Source organism: Apis florea, unplaced genomic scaffold (assembly GCF_048593485.1).
Source record: "Apis florea isolate Af1SG1 unplaced genomic scaffold, ASM4859348v1 contig_3783_pilon, whole genome shotgun sequence".
NCBI classification, from domain to species: domain Eukaryota; kingdom Metazoa; phylum Arthropoda; class Insecta; order Hymenoptera; family Apidae; genus Apis; species Apis florea.
The window spans coordinates 66982-85440 of record NW_028256851.1 but is presented as its reverse complement, the minus strand read 5'-3'; the positions used below and the strand labels follow the sequence as shown (position 1 = coordinate 85440).

The following is an 18459-nucleotide window of genomic DNA, read 5'->3' as shown; positions in this document are numbered from 1 at the left end:
AAGATATTAACACGTAATTTAATATTATTTTTGTATATTTATTCATTGAAATATTATATTATATTTATAAATACTCTGATAAACAATGATTTAATTTCAAAATATTACATTGTTTTTTTTATGTAATATTTTCATACTTTTTAAAATATACTAGCCCAAATATTACTAATAATATTTTTATTTCATTTTGTTCAGCATAAAACTTCAAGCTTTTGAAAGAGCTTCAAGATCTTTAATACATTGTAGAAGATTAGCTTTTTCTTGTTCAGGTGTGATAGATGCTAATACACTATTTATAATCCATTGCATCATATGTTTTTGAGAAATTCTACGATTTATAATATCTATTTGAGCATGATAATCAAGAATTTTTTTAACCTACAAAGAAGATATATAAATAAGCATATATTTAAATAGACATATATAACAAATATATAATATTACATTTTATATAAGAATATAATTCTATTTATCTTTTAAATCAATATTTAAAAAAAAGAAGCTTCTTACTTGTGAATGAATAGTTGCCAAATTTTCTCTATAATTTGCTTCCAATTGCATCCAAATATTTTGCTTCTTTACATCATAAAGCATTAATTGTCCATCAACGCGCCACTTTTCTTTTTCTAACTCATCAATCTGTTTCTGAATTTCTTCCATACTTTCATTTTTTTGATTATTAAGTTCTTCTTCTTCTTTATCAACTCCTTTATCTAAAAATGCTCCAATCTTTGCTCCAAATTTGTATTGAATATATATAATAATTGAAAGCAAAGAAAGCCCATTATAAAATTCATGTTCCATAATATACCATTCCTTAGATAATAAATATGTTGAAAAACTTGTTAAAAATACATATGGACCTAAATACAAAAAAAATCATATGTTATCTTAAATCAAAATACTAAATAATAAATATTTTATAAATTATCAATTTACCTGTAACTCCAGTTTTAGGATAGAAAAATTTAAACCATTCTTCTGGAATAAATCCTAATCTAACTGGAGGTGGATCTATGGGTCTCTTTAAACGTGATCCATTAGATGATGCTACTGCACTTGTTTGAATTCCACAAGTGGCTAAAGTCTTCACTTGTGAAGGAACTATAAAATAAATTATAAAATAAAAAAATATAAAAGTTAAAAAATATTTTTTATTTATTACTTAAAACTGAATATTAACTATATTAAAAAAGCTATTTATTAAAAATCATTTTGTCAAATATGAATTTTTTTTTAATTTCAATCCAATTTTTTTTTGATCCAACAAGCATATAAAATATAATAATTAATTTTATAAATTTAAAAGCAAAATATTATAGAAACAATATAGCATTACATAATGGCAATATAATAGATATAAATTTTATAATAATAGAAACATTATATTAAGTTGATATATTATTAATATTATTTCCAATTTTTTACAATGCAATAGTTTTAATTCATTTTAATAAGAATTTTATCTTACTATTGCGAAAAGTTAATCTCGACAACATAATGTCCACTGTAATACCTTACAACCAGTTTGGACAATAAAAGTCTATGAAGTTAGTTACACACTAATTCTTAAGCACTTTATAGAGATAAAATAAATAGTACTAGATAGTAATACGTGATATAGTCCTCATTAATTTAGTTAAAAATTTAATAAAATATTTACAAAAGAGTAATATTAATATTTTATTTTACAATATTGTATATTATAATATAATTATAAAATATTATATATATATATTATAATATATAATTATTTATAAAAAAATATTTATAATATAATAAATTCATCACTTATGCGTTTTTTTAAAATATTTCACATTTTCTTAAAAATAGTATTATAGAGAATTAAAAAGTGGCATCTGAAAGGAATAGATTTAATTAGATTTCGTAGATCCAATAATCTTAAAGATAAAAATGTATATATATCTCAGCATGTTAATGTAAAGGAAAAAAATATTTTCTTTATTTTTGTACTAATTTAAATATTAACTTTTCAATTCTATATTATACTTTATATTACTTATAATATTTATGATAGGCAATTATAATACAATATATAATATGTTATATTTAAAATAAATTTAATTTTGTTATTGAATTATTTATGTTATGTTGACAATGAATTTTTTAAATAAATTAACGTAGGAAGTAATGTTATATTCTATGTTTTAATCAACTTAGATTTTCCTAGATTTTAATTATATAGTTTTGATTACTTTCAATATGGATTATAATTTAGTAATTCTTTAAAGTAATTCATATATGTATGTTTATATATATTTATATATTTGTATACTTATTATATATATATTTTTGATAATTTTTCAATGATTTTTAATATTGTTACAGAGCATGATTAATTTACATATTCTAATTCACATTGTATATATATTCAAGAAATATATATAAATATAAAATATAATTAGTAATTATTTTTTTTATTTTCAGTTTTTGATTTCAAATTTTTTCATTAACATGTTTTTAAATACAATTCGCTATTGTTTAAAAAATATAAAAACACGTAAGAATTAAATCTTAATTATATAACGCATTATTTAATGTTTTTTAAAAAAATGATTTTTAGTTTAGTTATCTATAATAAAATAAAAAAATAAAAGATGTTTTATACAAAAATATTAAAATATACATATAATTTTTTCAGAAACACAATATATTTATAAAATGAATTATTCTAATGTTAAAAATTTTGATAAATATAAAACTTTGACAATATCTGTACCAAAAGAATTTGTTTTTATGATACAATTAAACAGATCTGAAAAACTTAATGCATTAAATGATGTTATGTGGAAGTATGTATTTGCATTAAATTTTAATTTAAATTATATTTGAAATTTAATATTATTAAATTTTTAATTTAATGATTATACAGAGAATTCAAAATTTGCTTTAATGAATTAGCTACAGAATCAGAATGTAGAGCAATAATTTTGTCAGGTGCTGGTAAAGCATTTTGTGCAGGTATATCATATTTTATTTTATAAATATTATATATAATAAAAGAGAATTGAATAATACAAAATTTCATAGGTATTGATCTGCAAAATATAATGAAATTTGGTCAAGATTTAACAGAACATGAAGATATTGCACGAAAATGCAAGATTTTACGATTAAAGATAAAAGAATATCAAGAGAGTTTTAATGCAATAGAAAAGGTTGTATATTATAATTTTTTTTTAATATATTACTATATTATTTAAATTATTATTTAAATTAAGATTTAATTATTTTATATGTTTATTATTATTTTACTTTTTTTTTTTTTCAAAATTACTTTTTAGTGTCCAAAACCAGTAATTGCAGCTGTACATGGTGCATGTATTGGAGCTGGTGTAGATATGATATCTGCAGCAGATATACGTTATTGTTCTTCAGATGCATGGTTTCAAATAAAAGAAGTTGATTTGGGTATGGCTGCTGATGTTGGTACATTGCAAAGATTTTCCAAAATTATAGGTTCTGATAGTTTAATAAGAGAACTTGTATATACTGCAAGAAAATTTTCAGCTATTGAAGCTGCACAACAAGGTTTTGTGAGTTGTTTATTTGATAATCAAGAAAGGTAAAAAAACATTTTTTTATGTAAATAATAAAAAAGAAATTTTTATTTTTTTAATCTTTCTATATTTAAGAATTATTGAATTAAAAACATACCTTTCATTTTTTAGTTTATTGAATGGTTCAATAAAGCTTGCAGAAAAAATAGCAAGTAAAAGTCCAGTTGCAATACAAGGTTCAAAATTGAGTTTAATTTATTCAAGAGATCATACTGTTCAAGAAGGTTTGGACCATATTGTAAGTTTTAATACTTTTCCACCTATAAAAAATTTAATAATTTTTTATATACGTATTTATATATCTTTTTTAAATTAAATTTTAATAGGCCATGTATAATCAGAGTATGCTTCTAAGTGAAGATTTTATAAATGCAGCTATGTCACAAGCCACTAAAAGTGATCCTCCAATATTTTCTAAATTATAACATTAAAATTTTATGATATATATGAAATTAGATTAGATATAGATTTATATTACATTATATATATATATATATATATATATATATATATAAATAATATATTAAGAAGAAAATAATTCTTTTAGAAAAAACTAAGAAATGTTTTATAATTTACTTTTATAATTATTTTAATACTAACATATTTTTGGTTGATTATATTTTTATATTCAGGTATTTTTTTAAATAAATTGTATATTATTATAAAAAAAATGACTGTTAAGTCAATAAAAGATTCTCCAATCTATGTTTTTTAGATATAGCTTCTAATTTAACAGCATCCATTATATTATTAATGAAATATATATTGATTTCATCAGATAAACTGTATATTAAAAACTATTGATAAGCAAATAAAAGACTATCCAATCTAGGTATTTTAGGCATAGCTTCTAATCTAGCAGCCTCCATTGCATCAACAATAGAATATACATTCAATGGTTCAGGTATTTTTACCTATAAGCAATATATAAAAGTATTCTATAGATTTCAATTTAATTTTAATTATATGTAAATTATTGTGATAATTATTTTATAATAATAAAATATGCATATAAAATATATATTTGCATAAAAACCATATAACATATAATACATTATCTATTATATATATTATATATATATAAAATATCAATACATACAAGTAATAAATTAATATAATGTTCATAATTAATTTGTTTTGTTTTGGGATCACATGCAATAGCCATCATGTTATTTATTTCTTCTATTGAAAATGGTTCTCCAATTTCCATCATTACTTTTTCTAAGTCTTCACGCATAATGTAACCTCGATGTTCAGGATCTAATAAATGGAATGCTTTTAATAAATCTTCTGGTTCTGCTGGCTTATATCTATATTAAAATGAAAAATTAAAAATTCAATTCAAAATAAATATACTCAAAAATGTAAATATCATAACTTATATATATATATACTTTAACAAAATTCAAATTTAAAAAACTTACTTATATTCACCAATAGCTTTGGACATGTATTGTAAAAACTTTTTTAATGGTATACGATTAGTTACTACATCTTCCACTTGAACTTGTATTTCTTGTAATTCTGCTTCTGTGACAACACATCCTAATGTCCTGATAATAATTCCCAAATCTTTAACATCTATTTCATCACTCTTTGTAGTATCAAATATATCAAACACTTCACAAATTCTTTTTTCCAATATTGTTAATTCTACTATTGGTGCTGTATGTAAAAAAATAAGTTTTCTAATAAAAATATATATAAAAAATATATAATACAAAATCATAAAAATAATAAAAATAAAGAATATAAATTAACTAATAATATAATTAAATAATAATTGAATAATATAATATTACACTGTGCCATTTATTTCTTGAATGATATATAAATTATCAAATAATATTATATTAACAGTTGTAGTATCATGCCATGTAGTATTTGCTATTTAAAGTTGTTTAATCAATATACTGATAGAAAATATATTGATTAAATTGGAAAAAGTTCTTATAGCAAAATTTCTGATTTAAAGTTATTTATCATATGTATAACTTATAATATTAATATTTAAATAACTTATTACCTATTACTTCAGTCTTCGTTAATCGTCTTAAAGCGATGCTTTGCTTAATAGATAATCGACTTATCGATTTATCTATTTTATCCATTTTTAATTGCGTATTGTAAAGTTTAATTCAAAATCGTAATAACTTATAGAAATATGAAAAAATATTATATATTTCAATGTTTATAAAAATTTATTGTCTAATTAATATATTTTTATGACAAAAAATAACTCGTGAATTTAGCAATTTAAAAAATCACTATATTCTTGATCTGTACAAAATTCATTTTAATATAATATACATATATATTTAAAATTTCAGCTATGTTTACAATAAACTTAAATTTCTAAAAATGTAGGTTTTATAAAAAATATAAATACAATTATAACTATTATTATTTTAAATAGAAAAATATTCCCTTGATTAAATACTTCATTAGATAGAAGAATATTTAAAATGGAGTGTAGATTTGAAATAATAAAAAGATATTTTTTTAAAAATGAGCTGTTTGTCTATCTATTTCCGTCAAATCTTCTATTATTTCTTGTACACGTGTACCAATTTTTTTTGCTACATCTATTTTTTCATTGTTAGGTAAATACAGATAACGCCAAACTAAATCTCCATCAATTATACCTCTTGCAGGATTACCCTGAGTTCGAATGTGACTTTTATAAGTACTAAAAAAAAAAAAAAATTATTGCATTAAATATTTGTTATTTGAATTTTTACAAATAATTTCTTTATATAATTACCGATATGCTTTAGGATTTAAACCAGCAATATGACAAATGTGTGTTACTAAGACATTTTGTAACATAAGTAATCTTCGGTATGTTTTTTCTGGTACAGGTAAAATGTAACCAAGATTGCCATCAAGTGATGCTAATATCATAAAAAATAATTTTAAATATTAATAATTTTAAATAAGGAATTTTATAATCATATTTAAATTGAACTCACCATACATTGTAACATGTCTTTTATCTGCATCAGAAAAATGCTTTTTATCATTCGCTGGATCCGAAATTCTACATCTTATACGGAAAAATGTATTTACTTTTTGGCCAAGATGAAAATCGGCTTTTCTAATTAATTTTTGTCCTCCGAGACTTTCTCGCGATTCTGGTTGATACATAAATAAAGCTATATTACTTTCACCATCAGCAACAAGAAATCCTAAATTAGTATTGTCAATTAAATATTCAATAGTATAAACTTCAGCTGGTCTAAAATCCTATAAAAATTTTTTTTAAAATTTATTTTTTGTAAAAATAAAAGATAACAAAAAAATTTTTACTTACTCTACTAACAAGAGATAATGTTCTATATTCCTCTTGAAATCTTAATAAACTAATAGATTTATATACATCAGCTATTAAAATTAAGCTTTTAATACTTAACATTTGATGGATATAAATTTGCGTATCTATGAAAGCAACTCCAACAAGATCATTATCTTTCAATTGCCAAATATAAATTTTTTGACCAACTGCTGAGACTAAAAAGCCAGATACTTGTGTAATTGCAGTTATGGGACCTTTTTGTTCTTTCGCATAAATTTGTTTAAATCTATTTTTTGTTAATGGTTGACCAGGTTCAGGTACAACTTCAATTATATCAAATATGAGTATCTATAAATAAATTTTCAATAAAATTAAATTTAATATAGAAAGTTTAGAAATCAATTAATATAAATCACATTTTTTAAAAATCATTTACATTGTTCAAGAATCTCTTTATTATTTAAATAAATAATTTTTTTTAATAAATTAATTAACTCACTATTTCATTAATTTAATAATGATTTAATTGATTTATCAACTGAAAGTTTTAAGCAATAAAAAAATTTTTGAACAATTAAATCATTTTTAGAAAATATAATTTACATTTTAGATTGGCTTCTAAATTTTTTTAAATGTATATATTTGCAGTTAATATACAAAAATAAAATTTACCCTTCCTCTGCTTGTAATATCTTCTCCATAATTATAATTTGTTCCCAATACTATATAACCCTTTAAACCAGATCGTGTACCTTCATAAGCTAAAGAAACATTTTTTAAACAAGTAACATGTTCCCATTGATCAAGTTCAATTTTAGTGTTAGGAATTGTTTCCCATGAAACAGGTGAAAATAGTACTATTGAAAATTGTTCTTGTGAAGGATAAATAAATCTATCAGGTCGTTCTTCTTCTGTAAACTCCTAAAATATAATAAAAATATTATATATTATCTAATAGCTTTAGTTGTTATAGTTGTACTTGTACCTTATCTTCACCATTAAATCTGTAATAACTTTTAAGTGGTTCAGCTATACTTGTTATGACACAATAAGTTTTACTTTCAAGATGATATGTAACAAAATGTGGTGTACATCGTAATGGTACTTTTCTAACAGGCCATGGAGCATCATATGATAAATGAGTTGGCAAAACACATATTCTTAATTCTTCCTAAAATTGAAATATAAAAAAATATAATTATATTTTAACTTAATTTATATACAAAAATAAACATAACGATAATTATAATAATAAAAAATATTAATAAAAATAAAATATTGATATGATTAATGATACCTTTCTATTAAAATATAGAAAACCTTGTGGACAATTTATATTATTAAAAGGTGCAAATGAGGTAACTGGGCCATCAATACCCATTGGATGTGTACGTAATTCGCCACGTCCTGTGAGAAATATCCAATGCGGATAATCACTACAAATAAATACACCATTGTATCCAGCGATATTACTAAAATAACGCATCATGCAATGTCGAGTATCATTCATTGCAGGCATATCTTCATCCCTTGGTCTTGGTCTAGAAAATAAATTGATAATTAAAAATGAAAATAAATATGTTAATTTATTTAATTTAAAAAATATATATATATACCTTAAGTGTCCTGGTATTATACCATGATCTAACTTTTTAAATCTTAATTTTAAATGACCTTTTGGATATCTATATGCTTGATAAATTTGAAGTTCAGAATCAAGTCGTACTAATAACATTGGTCTATTTCCATGATGACCTAATGCTACCATTAAAATTTCACGTACCTAATAATATATTTTTTAATAAATATAAAATAAAAAAAATATTAAATTTAATTAACTTATTTACAACACCTGCATTTCAGGATTAGGAATTTCATTAACAGGCGTTGTTTGTAATGTTGTAGATTCCATGCTATCATGCAATACATATTGTCCATATCCAAAATTACGAATAAGATAGGATAAGCGTAAATCAGGAAGAGAATAAATTTCCAGAGTTCCACTATCTCTATATACTAATAACCAATATGTTGGTTTTATTTCTTGTAAATGTTTTTGCCACCTAACAAAAATATTCAAATGTTATATTTTAAATATTCAATTAAATTGATTAATTAAATTATTAAATATACCAAGGTGTTCTTTTAAATATTCCTTCAGATGATTTAGTATGTGACGGTGTAGGCATTTGAAAAGCTGGTGCATCACCATACAATAGGTCATCTTCATTATCAATATTACCAACAATAGGTGGTTCTTCTATATTATGTTCTTCTTCAGGTACTTCATCTTCTACATTTTCAGGTAATTGTGTTGTAAATATTCCACTAACATCCCTATAAGCACATAGTGCTTCTATTTGAGGTCGCTATAATTCAATTAAAGTAAAAAAATTAATTAAATTAAAATATAATTGAAAACATAAGAATATTATATATAAGATATTATAGATATATTATAAGAAAATTACAAATAATAAGTTAGCTGTTTGAGCATGCAATCTTGCCGTTCCACGTCCTTCTCTAAGAGTTAATAACATAACTTGACCATCTTCAGAAAGTAATGTCACATAAGGATCTGCACAACTTGCATGGACAATTGGACATCCAAGATCAATTGGCATATGTTGGATCTATTTATGATATAAATATTCATATTTAGATTTTTATTCGAATATTATCACAAGAATATTTTATTTACTTGTTCAATTCCTTGTAGAAGACGAACACCCATTTGAGTAACTTGAACTATGTATCTATTTGCACCAAGATTTCCAGCAAATATTGTACTTCCCTGTGTACTGAATCCACTTTGATCTACTTCATTAATTTCCTGGCCAGTTTGTAATATCTAAATATATTTTAATATTAAATAATATATACTATACAATTAAAAATAAAAATATAATAACTATATAAAAGTATAATACCATTGTTGAATCTTCTTGACTTAAAATTAAAAAAGCATGACTTCCTTCTGCTTCAGGTCTTATTTGTTCGTCATTATTTAATGTACCAATAACAGTCCACATATCTTCACATCCTGGTAATTCAAATGTAGTCACAACCTATTTTGAAATTAAATAATATCTTTACTTATATATAAAATTATATATTTATAACTTATTTATATCTTATAAAATATTCAACAAATATAATTTAATTTAATAATTATTAATTATAATTAAAATAGATAAAGTCACAGCAGTGTTCATTAGCATCTTTTACATATGATACATGATATTTATATTATAATTCATAATATAGAATATATTATTCATAATATCTTAGATTTAAATTTATTATACTTACTTGTGGTCGAATAGAATGTTGAAGAACACAAAGTGCTCCATTTTTACCATAACCAGAAGTTGTGACAAGTTCAACATCAGGATCTTGATTATGTGAAAATTCTTCTGATAAAAAAGCTGGTTCACCCATTGATATATTACCACAAGGTCCAATATTTAATAAACTATCACATACCTATAAAATTTATATATTAGTCTTATAATAAATATTTTGTTTTTTTCTAAATTATTTATTATAAAAAATAGAAATATACCTCAAATATATATGATGTAATCTGAATAGAAGTATGTGTTTCACTTCCATATACTTCTAATTCTTCTGGATCTTTTATATCTAATACATCAGATGCCATCCAATCTCCTATAAAATCTTGTTTTATTTTTTTTGCTGGAGTTTCTTCAGTTTCATTTTCTTCAAGTACTATTTCATTCTCATTTGTATTTTGCAAATTTTCTGGTTCTTTTTCAGTAAATCTTAATAACAAGGAATTACCAAGTCGTGATCCCAAAAACAAATAATTATCTTCACACATGCATACCTACAAATTTTATTATTCTGTATAATAAAAAATATTTCATTTATAAATAAATTAAATTATTACACTCACACAAGATGTTAATACACTTGCTGCAGCTTTGTCAAAATGAAAACCTCTTACTGAACGCATACTATCTGCGAATAAAGATAATACATACAATTCTCCACTTTTTAATGAAATAACTAAACGATCTGAAGATATAAATGCAACTTGTGAACCTTCCAAACTTATTTTTACCCCTTCTTGTGGTTCTAGAATTATAAAAAGTTATTAAAAATTTTAAGATATATTGAATATATGAATATTTAAAAAATTCATTAAATCAATCATATTTAATACAAACTTAATGGAAAATTTGTACTTGTTTCTGCTAAACTATTTAGAGATACTCCATATGGTGGTATACTTTGATTTAAATAAATAAGAGAATTAACTGCCATAATTAAGGTGCCACCAAGTGGTTTTTTGACTGGTACTGCTTGATAACAATCAAATGGTAAATTTGATACAGACCAAATTATAGGATGTACTCTTTGTTGAATATTTAATGATATTGCAACCATAGCACAAGTATCTTGTCTAACTGCAATGCGGCTAAAATTTTGTCATATTTACTATTTTATATATTAAATAAAAATTAAATCAAATTTAATTAAATATATTTAAAAACTTACCCAGAAAATGTTCTTACTGGTTCATATAATATTAATAATGTTGGTTCATAATAACCATGTAAAAATTGCAAATCTATTATATTATCCATTTTTTCTTCTAAACATTTTAGTACAATCATATATGATGATAATATAGGAGTTTTATTAGATGATGCTTTTGAATTATCTAACAAATCTCCATCATCAAGACTTGGATCCTTTTTAAAAGGTAATACAACTAATTTTCTACCATATATTAACATCACTGCACATCTACCTTCAGGATCTACTCTAACTATGGGAATATGATGATGATTTGTCCATCCATCCTAAAAATAAATAAAAATTGTATAATATTTTAATTTTTAATTTTTATTATTATTATTATTTTGTTTTTGTTAATTTAAAAGATATGTATTTAAAATTTTTATTAATATTCTAAAATTAATTACTCGTATTTCTTCTTCTTCAAAATAATGTAAAGATACTGTTCTAAGATCATGTGTATCTTGATCATATTCTACAACAGATAATTTTGCATCACGAAAACTTAATAAAAGAGAATCTCTTTGTGATCCAACAAGAGTTACAGCTTGCATTGACATGACATTTCCATGTAAAGTATATTGAGATAAACATTCTAATTTCATTTTCGGTGGACGTGATTCTAAAAAAAACGAGATATTGATTTTATTATTTTATTTTTAACTTTGTCATTTGTTCTTTTTTTATGTTATTAATAGAAAATACCTGTATATTTTTCTTTTTTTGTAATATCCACGTCTGGAATTAAACGAAATACTCTGATAATGTTTGCACCAGCTACTACAAGACATTTTTCTGAACGATTAAAGAAATAACATGTTATTGCATGTTCTACACCTGTAGCTGGATGAGTACTTTTACAAATTGAATACATTTTGTATTTACAACATTACAAAATCATTCTATATTCTGTAAGAATTAAGTCGCAATCCACTGCTTGCTGTATTCATATGAAGTATGTTAGATGTTATTTAAAATTCTTTATCAACATTAAAGTGAAAAATACACTAGTTTCGATTTTTAAATTTTAAACAATATACCATGTAAATTATTTTTAAATATATAAATTATATTTCGATTTATGTCTAATACAGATCATTCATCTATTCGAATTAATTAAAATAAATAAATCAAATAATAAATATAATTTCAGTAATTATCAAAATATCGGTGAAAATCGATTTATATCATTATATAAATTTTCTCGATATTTATGAACGCCATCTTTTTATAAAAATGAATTGTATTTATAAATTTTTATTTCAGAAGTAATTTATTTTATTATTATATTATTTATATTTATATTTGAATAGTAAATAATTCTGAAAATATGCAAAAAAATAATTCATATTTCATATTTCGAAATTTTGATCATATGATTTTGATTTAATTTTCCTAAATTTTGATCATATGATTTTGTTTACATTTAATAACTGATCTCAATGAATAATATATATAATTGTGAATGCGATTACTTATTTTTGTAACCAATAAAATTAAAGGAAAATAAAATGTACTTGTATATCTTCTATATCTTGTATAGATTATGATATAATATACTTGTGCTAAGTGCCGCGCTTACTTACGTTTAATTGAAGAGAAAACAAGGAGAATGTGGATGTTAATTTTATAATTATTGTATATAGTTGTAATTATAATTATTCGAAATGTAATGTTTATATAAAATATGATATTATTCATATGATTTGTTAAAGTAATTTATACTTTTTTCTGTATAAAGGTTAAATATAAACAAAATAAAACATTTTATATTAATTATAATAAGTTGAAAAAATTTTTAAATATTACTTGATGTTACATATAATTCCTTATTAAATATAAAAAATAATGTCAAATACAATAAGTGGAAAAAATTTGTTACGACCTACTGGATTGCAATGTAAAAATCTTCAAGAATATTTAAAATCACGTCCATCAGAAGTATTAAACAAATTATATCATAATCCTCCAATTTGTTTGGCTGTTTTTCGTGAATTGCCAGTAATAGCAAAACATTATGTTATGCGATTATTATTTGTCGAACAACCTGTTCCTCAAGCAGTTATTGCTTCTTGGTGTTCCAAGCTTCATTTTGAAGAACATCAAAAAGTAGTTCTAATACTTAATGAATTAAATGTATGGAATGAAGCATCAATACCTGGTGGACTTCCTGGATGGATTTTAAATACAACATTTAAAAAAAATTTAAAAATTGTTCTTTTGGGTGGTGGAAAACCATGGACAATGTCAAACCAATTAGAAACTGATAGTAAACCTAGGGATGTTGCATTTTTAGATTCATATGCACTAGAAAGATGGGAATGTGTATTACATTATATGGTTGGTTCACAGCAACAAGAAGGTAATTTGATTGAAATCAATATAACTATTCACATATCTTTTAACATAAGAAAAAATATAGTTTTTTAAAATGTAGTATAAAATAATATTATTTTATGTTTCTGCTATTATATTAGGTATATCTGCTGATGCTGTTAGAATTCTTTTACATGCTGGATTAATGAAACGAGATGAAGCTGATGGAAGTCCAGTTATTACACAAGCAGGTTTTCAATTTTTATTATTGGAAACTGCATCACAGGTATTTAAAGATAATTATTAAATTTAATGCAATTAATAGAATGATTTGAAATTTAAAAATAGAAATATAATTTCATAAATATAAGTTTTATAATATATTTATTGTTATAAATATGTTTTAGGTGTGGTATTTTATTTTACAATATTTAGATACAATAGAAGCAAGAGGACTTGACTTAGTTGAATGTCTTACTTTTTTATTCCAATTAAATTTTTCAACACTTGGTAAAGATTATAGTACTGAAGGAATGTCTGAAGGTTTATTAACATTTTTGCAACATTTAAGAGAATTTGGTCTTGTTTATCAACGAAAACGAAAAGCAGGAAGGTAAAATATATATTTTTATTAAAGTTAATTTTTATTTAAAATAAATAATAAAGTCATATTAAATAGTGAATATCCTTAGATTTTATCCTACAAGATTAGCACTAAATATTGCAACTGGACAAAACAAACCATTATCTAGAGATCCAGAGAAGGAAGGTTATATTGTTGTTGAAACAAATTATAGAGTATATGCTTATACAAATTCAAATTTACAAGTTGCTTTACTTGGTTTATTTTGTGAAATGTTATATAGGTATATTTAAAAAAATTAAATATTTTACATTGAATAATATTTTGTATAAAATATAATAATTATAATTAATAAAAATATAATTAAAATATTTTGTTTATAGATTTCCAAACTTAGTTGTATCAATACTAACCAGAGATTCTGTACGTCAAGCCTTAAAAAGTGGAATTACTGCTACACAAATTGTTGGGTATTATAAAAAAATTATATTTATATATTTATATACATAAAATATACTAAAATATGCTAAGATTATAATAAAATATAGTATATTAAGATATTATAGAAAACATTTAATTTGAATTTTGCTATATTAACAGTTATTTGCAGCAACATGCTCACAGTAAAATGATAGAGGCAGGTCCTCCAATTTTACCTCCTACTATAGTAGATCAAATTAAATTGTGGGAAAATGAAAGAAATAGATTTATATTTAGTGAAGGAGTCTTGTACAGTCAATTTCTTTCTCAAACTGATTTTGAAGTACTTAGAGATCATGCTCTTTCTACTGGAGTATTAATTTGGCAAAGTGAAAGGTCTATATTTAATAATATTTTTATATTTATCTTAGAATTAAATAAACAAGTACTTATAAAATGAAATTTTATAATGTTTTTATAGAAATTTTTAATGTTTTTATAGAAAACGGACAATGGTAGTTACAAAAGCAGGACATGATGATGTAAAAAAATTTTGGAAACGATATTCTAAAGGTTCCAGTTAATATAGTAAGAATAACATTAGAAAGCAATTACATTTATTCATAAATAACAAATTTATAGTAAAATTTTATCTTGAATTATAATGTATTTTTCTAATTTTAATACTTGTAAGATAAATGACTTATTAAATATTATACATCAAAAAATAATATATAAAATATAAATTTGAATGTCAAATTAAAAACAAACTGTAAGTATAATAATTTAACATAAATATGAATAAATATGAATAATTTTTATTAATTTGTATAAATTTCTTTATCAAAATTTCAGATTGAATTAATGAGAAAGTCATTAATTATTAACTAATAATATTTCAAAAGCAAATTAAGCAAACAAATATATATTGTGATACTTTAGAAAAAAAACTTTTATTTTTATTATATAACTACAGATTGTCAATAATGTTTGTAATTTTAGAATTTATTTTTCATTTAATAAAATTAATTTTTTAAATTATACAAAATATACAAAATATTCCATTATTTTTATTTTATTTTTTATTTAGAATAATTTTGTTTAAAAAAATAATTATGGTAAAAATATAATACAAATATAAAAATTAATATTTCATAAATTAAACCAGTTCGTCATTTAAATTAACAAAAGTAAAAATGTTTACTTTTATTAGTCAGTCCCAAATATTAGATGATAAAAGAACTTGTTGTCAGTGCTGTGGTGGTGATGGTGTAGGCTTTGGCATTTTAGATAATAAACCTTGAATTTCTTTTTTTTCATCATATGTTTTCCATAATTCATATAAATTAATGATATATCGTGCGATTTCTTGAATTTTTTCCATATCAGCATTTAATTCAGCAAACCATGCTTTTAAATCTTTTTGCAATATAACACAAGCTATTTGCAAACACCCTATAAAAAAATTTTTATATGTTTAATAATTTTAATTACATTTTACTTATATATGTATTATGTTATTAAAATACTTCTTATTTTTTTCTTACCAATAGCTATTTGATGTGGTGGATATAATAAACATACATCTGTACGTAAACTATCATTAATTATACGCCATGCCAATGTAAGTAATTGTTCATCTGGACCTATATCTTGAATAAGAATTAATAAAGGCCGATATGGTTGATATACTATTAAACAACAATCTAAATGTTCCAAAAGATAAAATTCACATTCAGAAATATGACTTCCACGATAAGGAAATTCTTGTGAATAGGCATAATTGAATTTATTTTTTACTGAAATAATAATTAATATTTAATAATTTTTTAACTCTAATTTTTCTTTTTGAATATAAACTTATTTCATTTTATTATTTGACTATTTTATTTTATTTATTATAAATAAATATATATAATTACATACCTACAGTTTGACATGCTGCAATTAATCTATTATGAGAAATAACTCCAAATTCTTCTACTTTTGAAGCTAAGAAAACAGATGTAGGTGCTAATAATAATGGATCTATACATTTTAAACTATTACGAGCATAAAATCTTTTAAAATAAACAGTTGCAGTAGCTATAACTTGTTGTCTGAGTTTTAATTGTTCACCCAATACTTGTATTACTGAAAAAATTTAGAAAATTTTTTATTTAAATCATTTGAAAACGAATGTAAATATATGAACTTGCATAAGTGATACAAATACAGTTACATTGGAGGTATAACAATTCCCTAATCTTCGCAATATTAAGTCACATTGACAATACTTTCGATTAATTGACTAATCGAACGTTTAGCTTACAATTGGAAAAAAAGATGAATAATTTTTGATATTCTTCTTCTGTAAAAATTGAAAGATCATGTTGTCGTTCTCGCACTAAGTCTTGTTTATCAAGAAGCCATTGTTGACTAAAAGAGATATTTATTTATTTTATAAAATAAGAATGAAAAAGAAAAATTTATTAGAATATTCAATATCTTACTGATGTGAACTTTGCCAAAAATTGCCAGCCATATTACTGTCAAATTATTATCACAAAAATAAGCAAGTCTTATATCACACTACACGTCTGATTATCGTCTGATGAATATTTGATTATCTCCAGATTCTATAATAATCCAGCATATAATAATTTGGCATTTATTCATTTGATTTTTATTTTAGTTACTGTTTATTTATAAAATGTAATATAAATCTTATAAACGTCAACATTTTCGCGGTCACTAGCATTATTTAAATTTATATCTTTTAAAAACTTTTATATTCAAAAATTTAATAATTTCAATAAATTTGAAGATGACTGTACTATTTGATGTTACATTTCTTCATTTTAGTGTCTTCAAATTTCCCTATATTTTCTGCAATATTATTTGTTGAAAATTAGCCTTTAATGAATTAGATCTTATAATAGTAACTTTTTGATGACCGGAAATACTTAAAAAGACGTTTTTCCGAACGTAACGTAACGCGGTACAAATAGAAGTTTTAATATTTTAGATATGACATATTTTTATAAATTTTATCGACATATTTTCTATAAAATAATAAAATATATTATGTATAAAATAAGTATACATATATATAAAATGGTTAGTTGAAGAAAAATATAAATTAATGTTTCTTTCTCTGTGGGAATATAATAAGAATAGTATAATACACGTATGTTTTCTATCGTCAATCAGAATCATCGATTAATTATAATACATAATAAATTTTATAGAAATAAATTAAAAAATTGTATTAAAATAAAATTATAAAAACGATTTTAATATTATTATAATATAATTTAATTTTTTTTTTACTTTTTTTATTATTATTTTATATATATATATATTTATATTTTAAATATGCTATAGATATCTTTTTTTTTTTAATAATAAAAAAATGTTGTACTTTACAACTTTACATCTAAAAGTTATCAAAATCAATTTAATTAAAAAATATCGATGAAAAATATATTAATAAATATCTATTTGTTTATTTTATAATTTATATACATTATAATTTTTACTTGTTTAATTTTCTTTTATTTTTTAATTGGATTGTATTATAGCATTTAATACTATCAATTATTAGTTTTCTTGATATAATTGATTTTTTCTTTGAATTTTTTTATGAAAAATATATATATTATATATAAAATATATATATTAAATATATATATATTTTTAATATTTCTGAATATATATTATTAAATTTTATGTAT

The 18459-nt window shown here is 21.9% G+C and overlaps 6 protein-coding genes across 13 annotated transcripts; 2 read left to right on the top strand and 4 right to left on the bottom strand.

Annotated features, from left to right (window-relative positions):
- Positions 1–17: 17 nt before the first annotated feature.
- Positions 18–1736, bottom strand: ATPsynB (ATP synthase subunit b, mitochondrial). The gene is made up of 4 exons (XM_086915424.1): positions 1472–1736; positions 940–1104; positions 511–863; positions 18–378 (listed from the first exon to the last, which is right to left on the bottom strand). The coding sequence occupies exons 1-4, from the start codon at positions 1497–1499 to the stop codon at positions 205–207; spliced, it is 720 nt and encodes a 239-aa protein (XP_086771550.1). The 5' UTR covers positions 1500–1736; the 3' UTR covers positions 18–204.
- On the top strand, positions 1526–4600 carry LOC100870452 (delta(3,5)-Delta(2,4)-dienoyl-CoA isomerase, mitochondrial). 3 transcript variants are annotated; one of them, XM_086915422.1, is made up of 8 exons: positions 1526–1669; positions 2449–2521; positions 2663–2813; positions 2894–2982; positions 3052–3179; positions 3306–3586; positions 3693–3819; positions 3908–4600. In XM_086915422.1, the coding sequence occupies exons 2-8, from the start codon at positions 2476–2478 to the stop codon at positions 4004–4006; spliced, it is 921 nt and encodes a 306-aa protein (XP_086771548.1). In that variant the 5' UTR covers positions 1526–1669; positions 2449–2475; the 3' UTR covers positions 4007–4600. The 3 variants fall into 3 exon arrangements, with proteins under 3 accessions (XP_086771548.1, XP_086771549.1, XP_086771547.1); XM_086915423.1 differs by lacking the exon at positions 1526–1669 and adding an exon at positions 1847–1940; XM_086915421.1 differs by lacking the exon at positions 1526–1669 and adding an exon at positions 1957–2264.
- On the bottom strand, positions 3626–5849 carry LOC105737395 (dynein regulatory complex protein 8). 3 transcript variants are annotated; one of them, XM_012495238.3, is made up of 4 exons: positions 5608–5834; positions 5006–5246; positions 4681–4891; positions 3626–3841 (listed from the first exon to the last, which is right to left on the bottom strand). In XM_012495238.3, exons 1-4 carry the CDS (start codon positions 5690–5692, stop codon positions 3827–3829), a joined length of 552 nt encoding a protein of 183 aa, XP_012350692.1. In that variant the 5' UTR covers positions 5693–5834; the 3' UTR covers positions 3626–3826. The 3 variants fall into 3 exon arrangements, with proteins under 3 accessions (XP_012350692.1, XP_012350690.1, XP_086771551.1); XM_012495236.3 differs by lacking the exon at positions 3626–3841 and adding an exon at positions 4300–4495 and having other exon boundaries at positions 5608–5849; XM_086915425.1 differs by lacking the exon at positions 3626–3841 and adding an exon at positions 4348–4495 and having other exon boundaries at positions 4681–4841; positions 5016–5246; positions 5608–5820.
- On the bottom strand, positions 5764–13213 carry CPSF1 (cleavage and polyadenylation specificity factor subunit 1). Of its 3 annotated transcripts, none has more exons than XR_001113169.3 (20): positions 12130–13213; positions 11832–12046; positions 11401–11708; positions 11070–11320; positions 10796–10977; positions 10442–10726; positions 10189–10362; positions 9807–9944; positions 9578–9727; positions 9348–9509; positions 9010–9245; positions 8729–8939; positions 8493–8659; positions 8174–8417; positions 7862–8047; positions 7549–7797; positions 6895–7224; positions 6554–6715; positions 6346–6475; positions 5764–6270 (listed from the first exon to the last, which is right to left on the bottom strand). XR_001113169.3 is itself a non-coding variant. In XM_012495230.3 (20 exons), the coding sequence occupies exons 1-20, from the start codon at positions 12296–12298 to the stop codon at positions 6084–6086; spliced, it is 4248 nt and encodes a 1415-aa protein (XP_012350684.2). In that variant the 5' UTR covers positions 12299–13213; the 3' UTR covers positions 5764–6083. The 3 variants fall into 3 exon arrangements, 2 of the variants coding, with proteins under 2 accessions (XP_012350684.2, XP_086771546.1); XM_012495230.3 differs by having other exon boundaries at positions 6554–6827; XM_086915420.1 differs by having other exon boundaries at positions 6554–6827; positions 8174–8659.
- On the top strand, positions 12964–15791 carry mrn (general transcription factor IIH subunit 4 marionette). 2 transcript variants are annotated; one of them, XR_015294508.1, is made up of 9 exons: positions 12964–13093; positions 13166–13786; positions 13902–14026; positions 14148–14353; positions 14433–14606; positions 14707–14793; positions 14924–15139; positions 15246–15515; positions 15599–15791. XR_015294508.1 is itself a non-coding variant. In XM_012495233.3 (8 exons), the coding sequence occupies exons 2-8, from the start codon at positions 13273–13275 to the stop codon at positions 15325–15327; spliced, it is 1404 nt and encodes a 467-aa protein (XP_012350687.1). In that variant the 5' UTR covers positions 12964–13093; positions 13166–13272; the 3' UTR covers positions 15328–15568. The 2 variants fall into 2 exon arrangements, 1 of the variants encoding a protein (XP_012350687.1); XM_012495233.3 differs by lacking the exon at positions 15599–15791 and having other exon boundaries at positions 15246–15568.
- CycC (cyclin C) lies at positions 15670–17754 on the bottom strand. Its single transcript, XM_003691056.4, has 5 exons — positions 17236–17754; positions 17055–17161; positions 16670–16876; positions 16291–16542; positions 15670–16198 (listed from the first exon to the last, which is right to left on the bottom strand). Exons 1-5 carry the CDS (start codon positions 17265–17267, stop codon positions 15993–15995), a joined length of 804 nt encoding a protein of 267 aa, XP_003691104.1. The 5' UTR covers positions 17268–17754; the 3' UTR covers positions 15670–15992.
- Between the last annotated feature and the right edge of the window lie 705 nt (positions 17755–18459).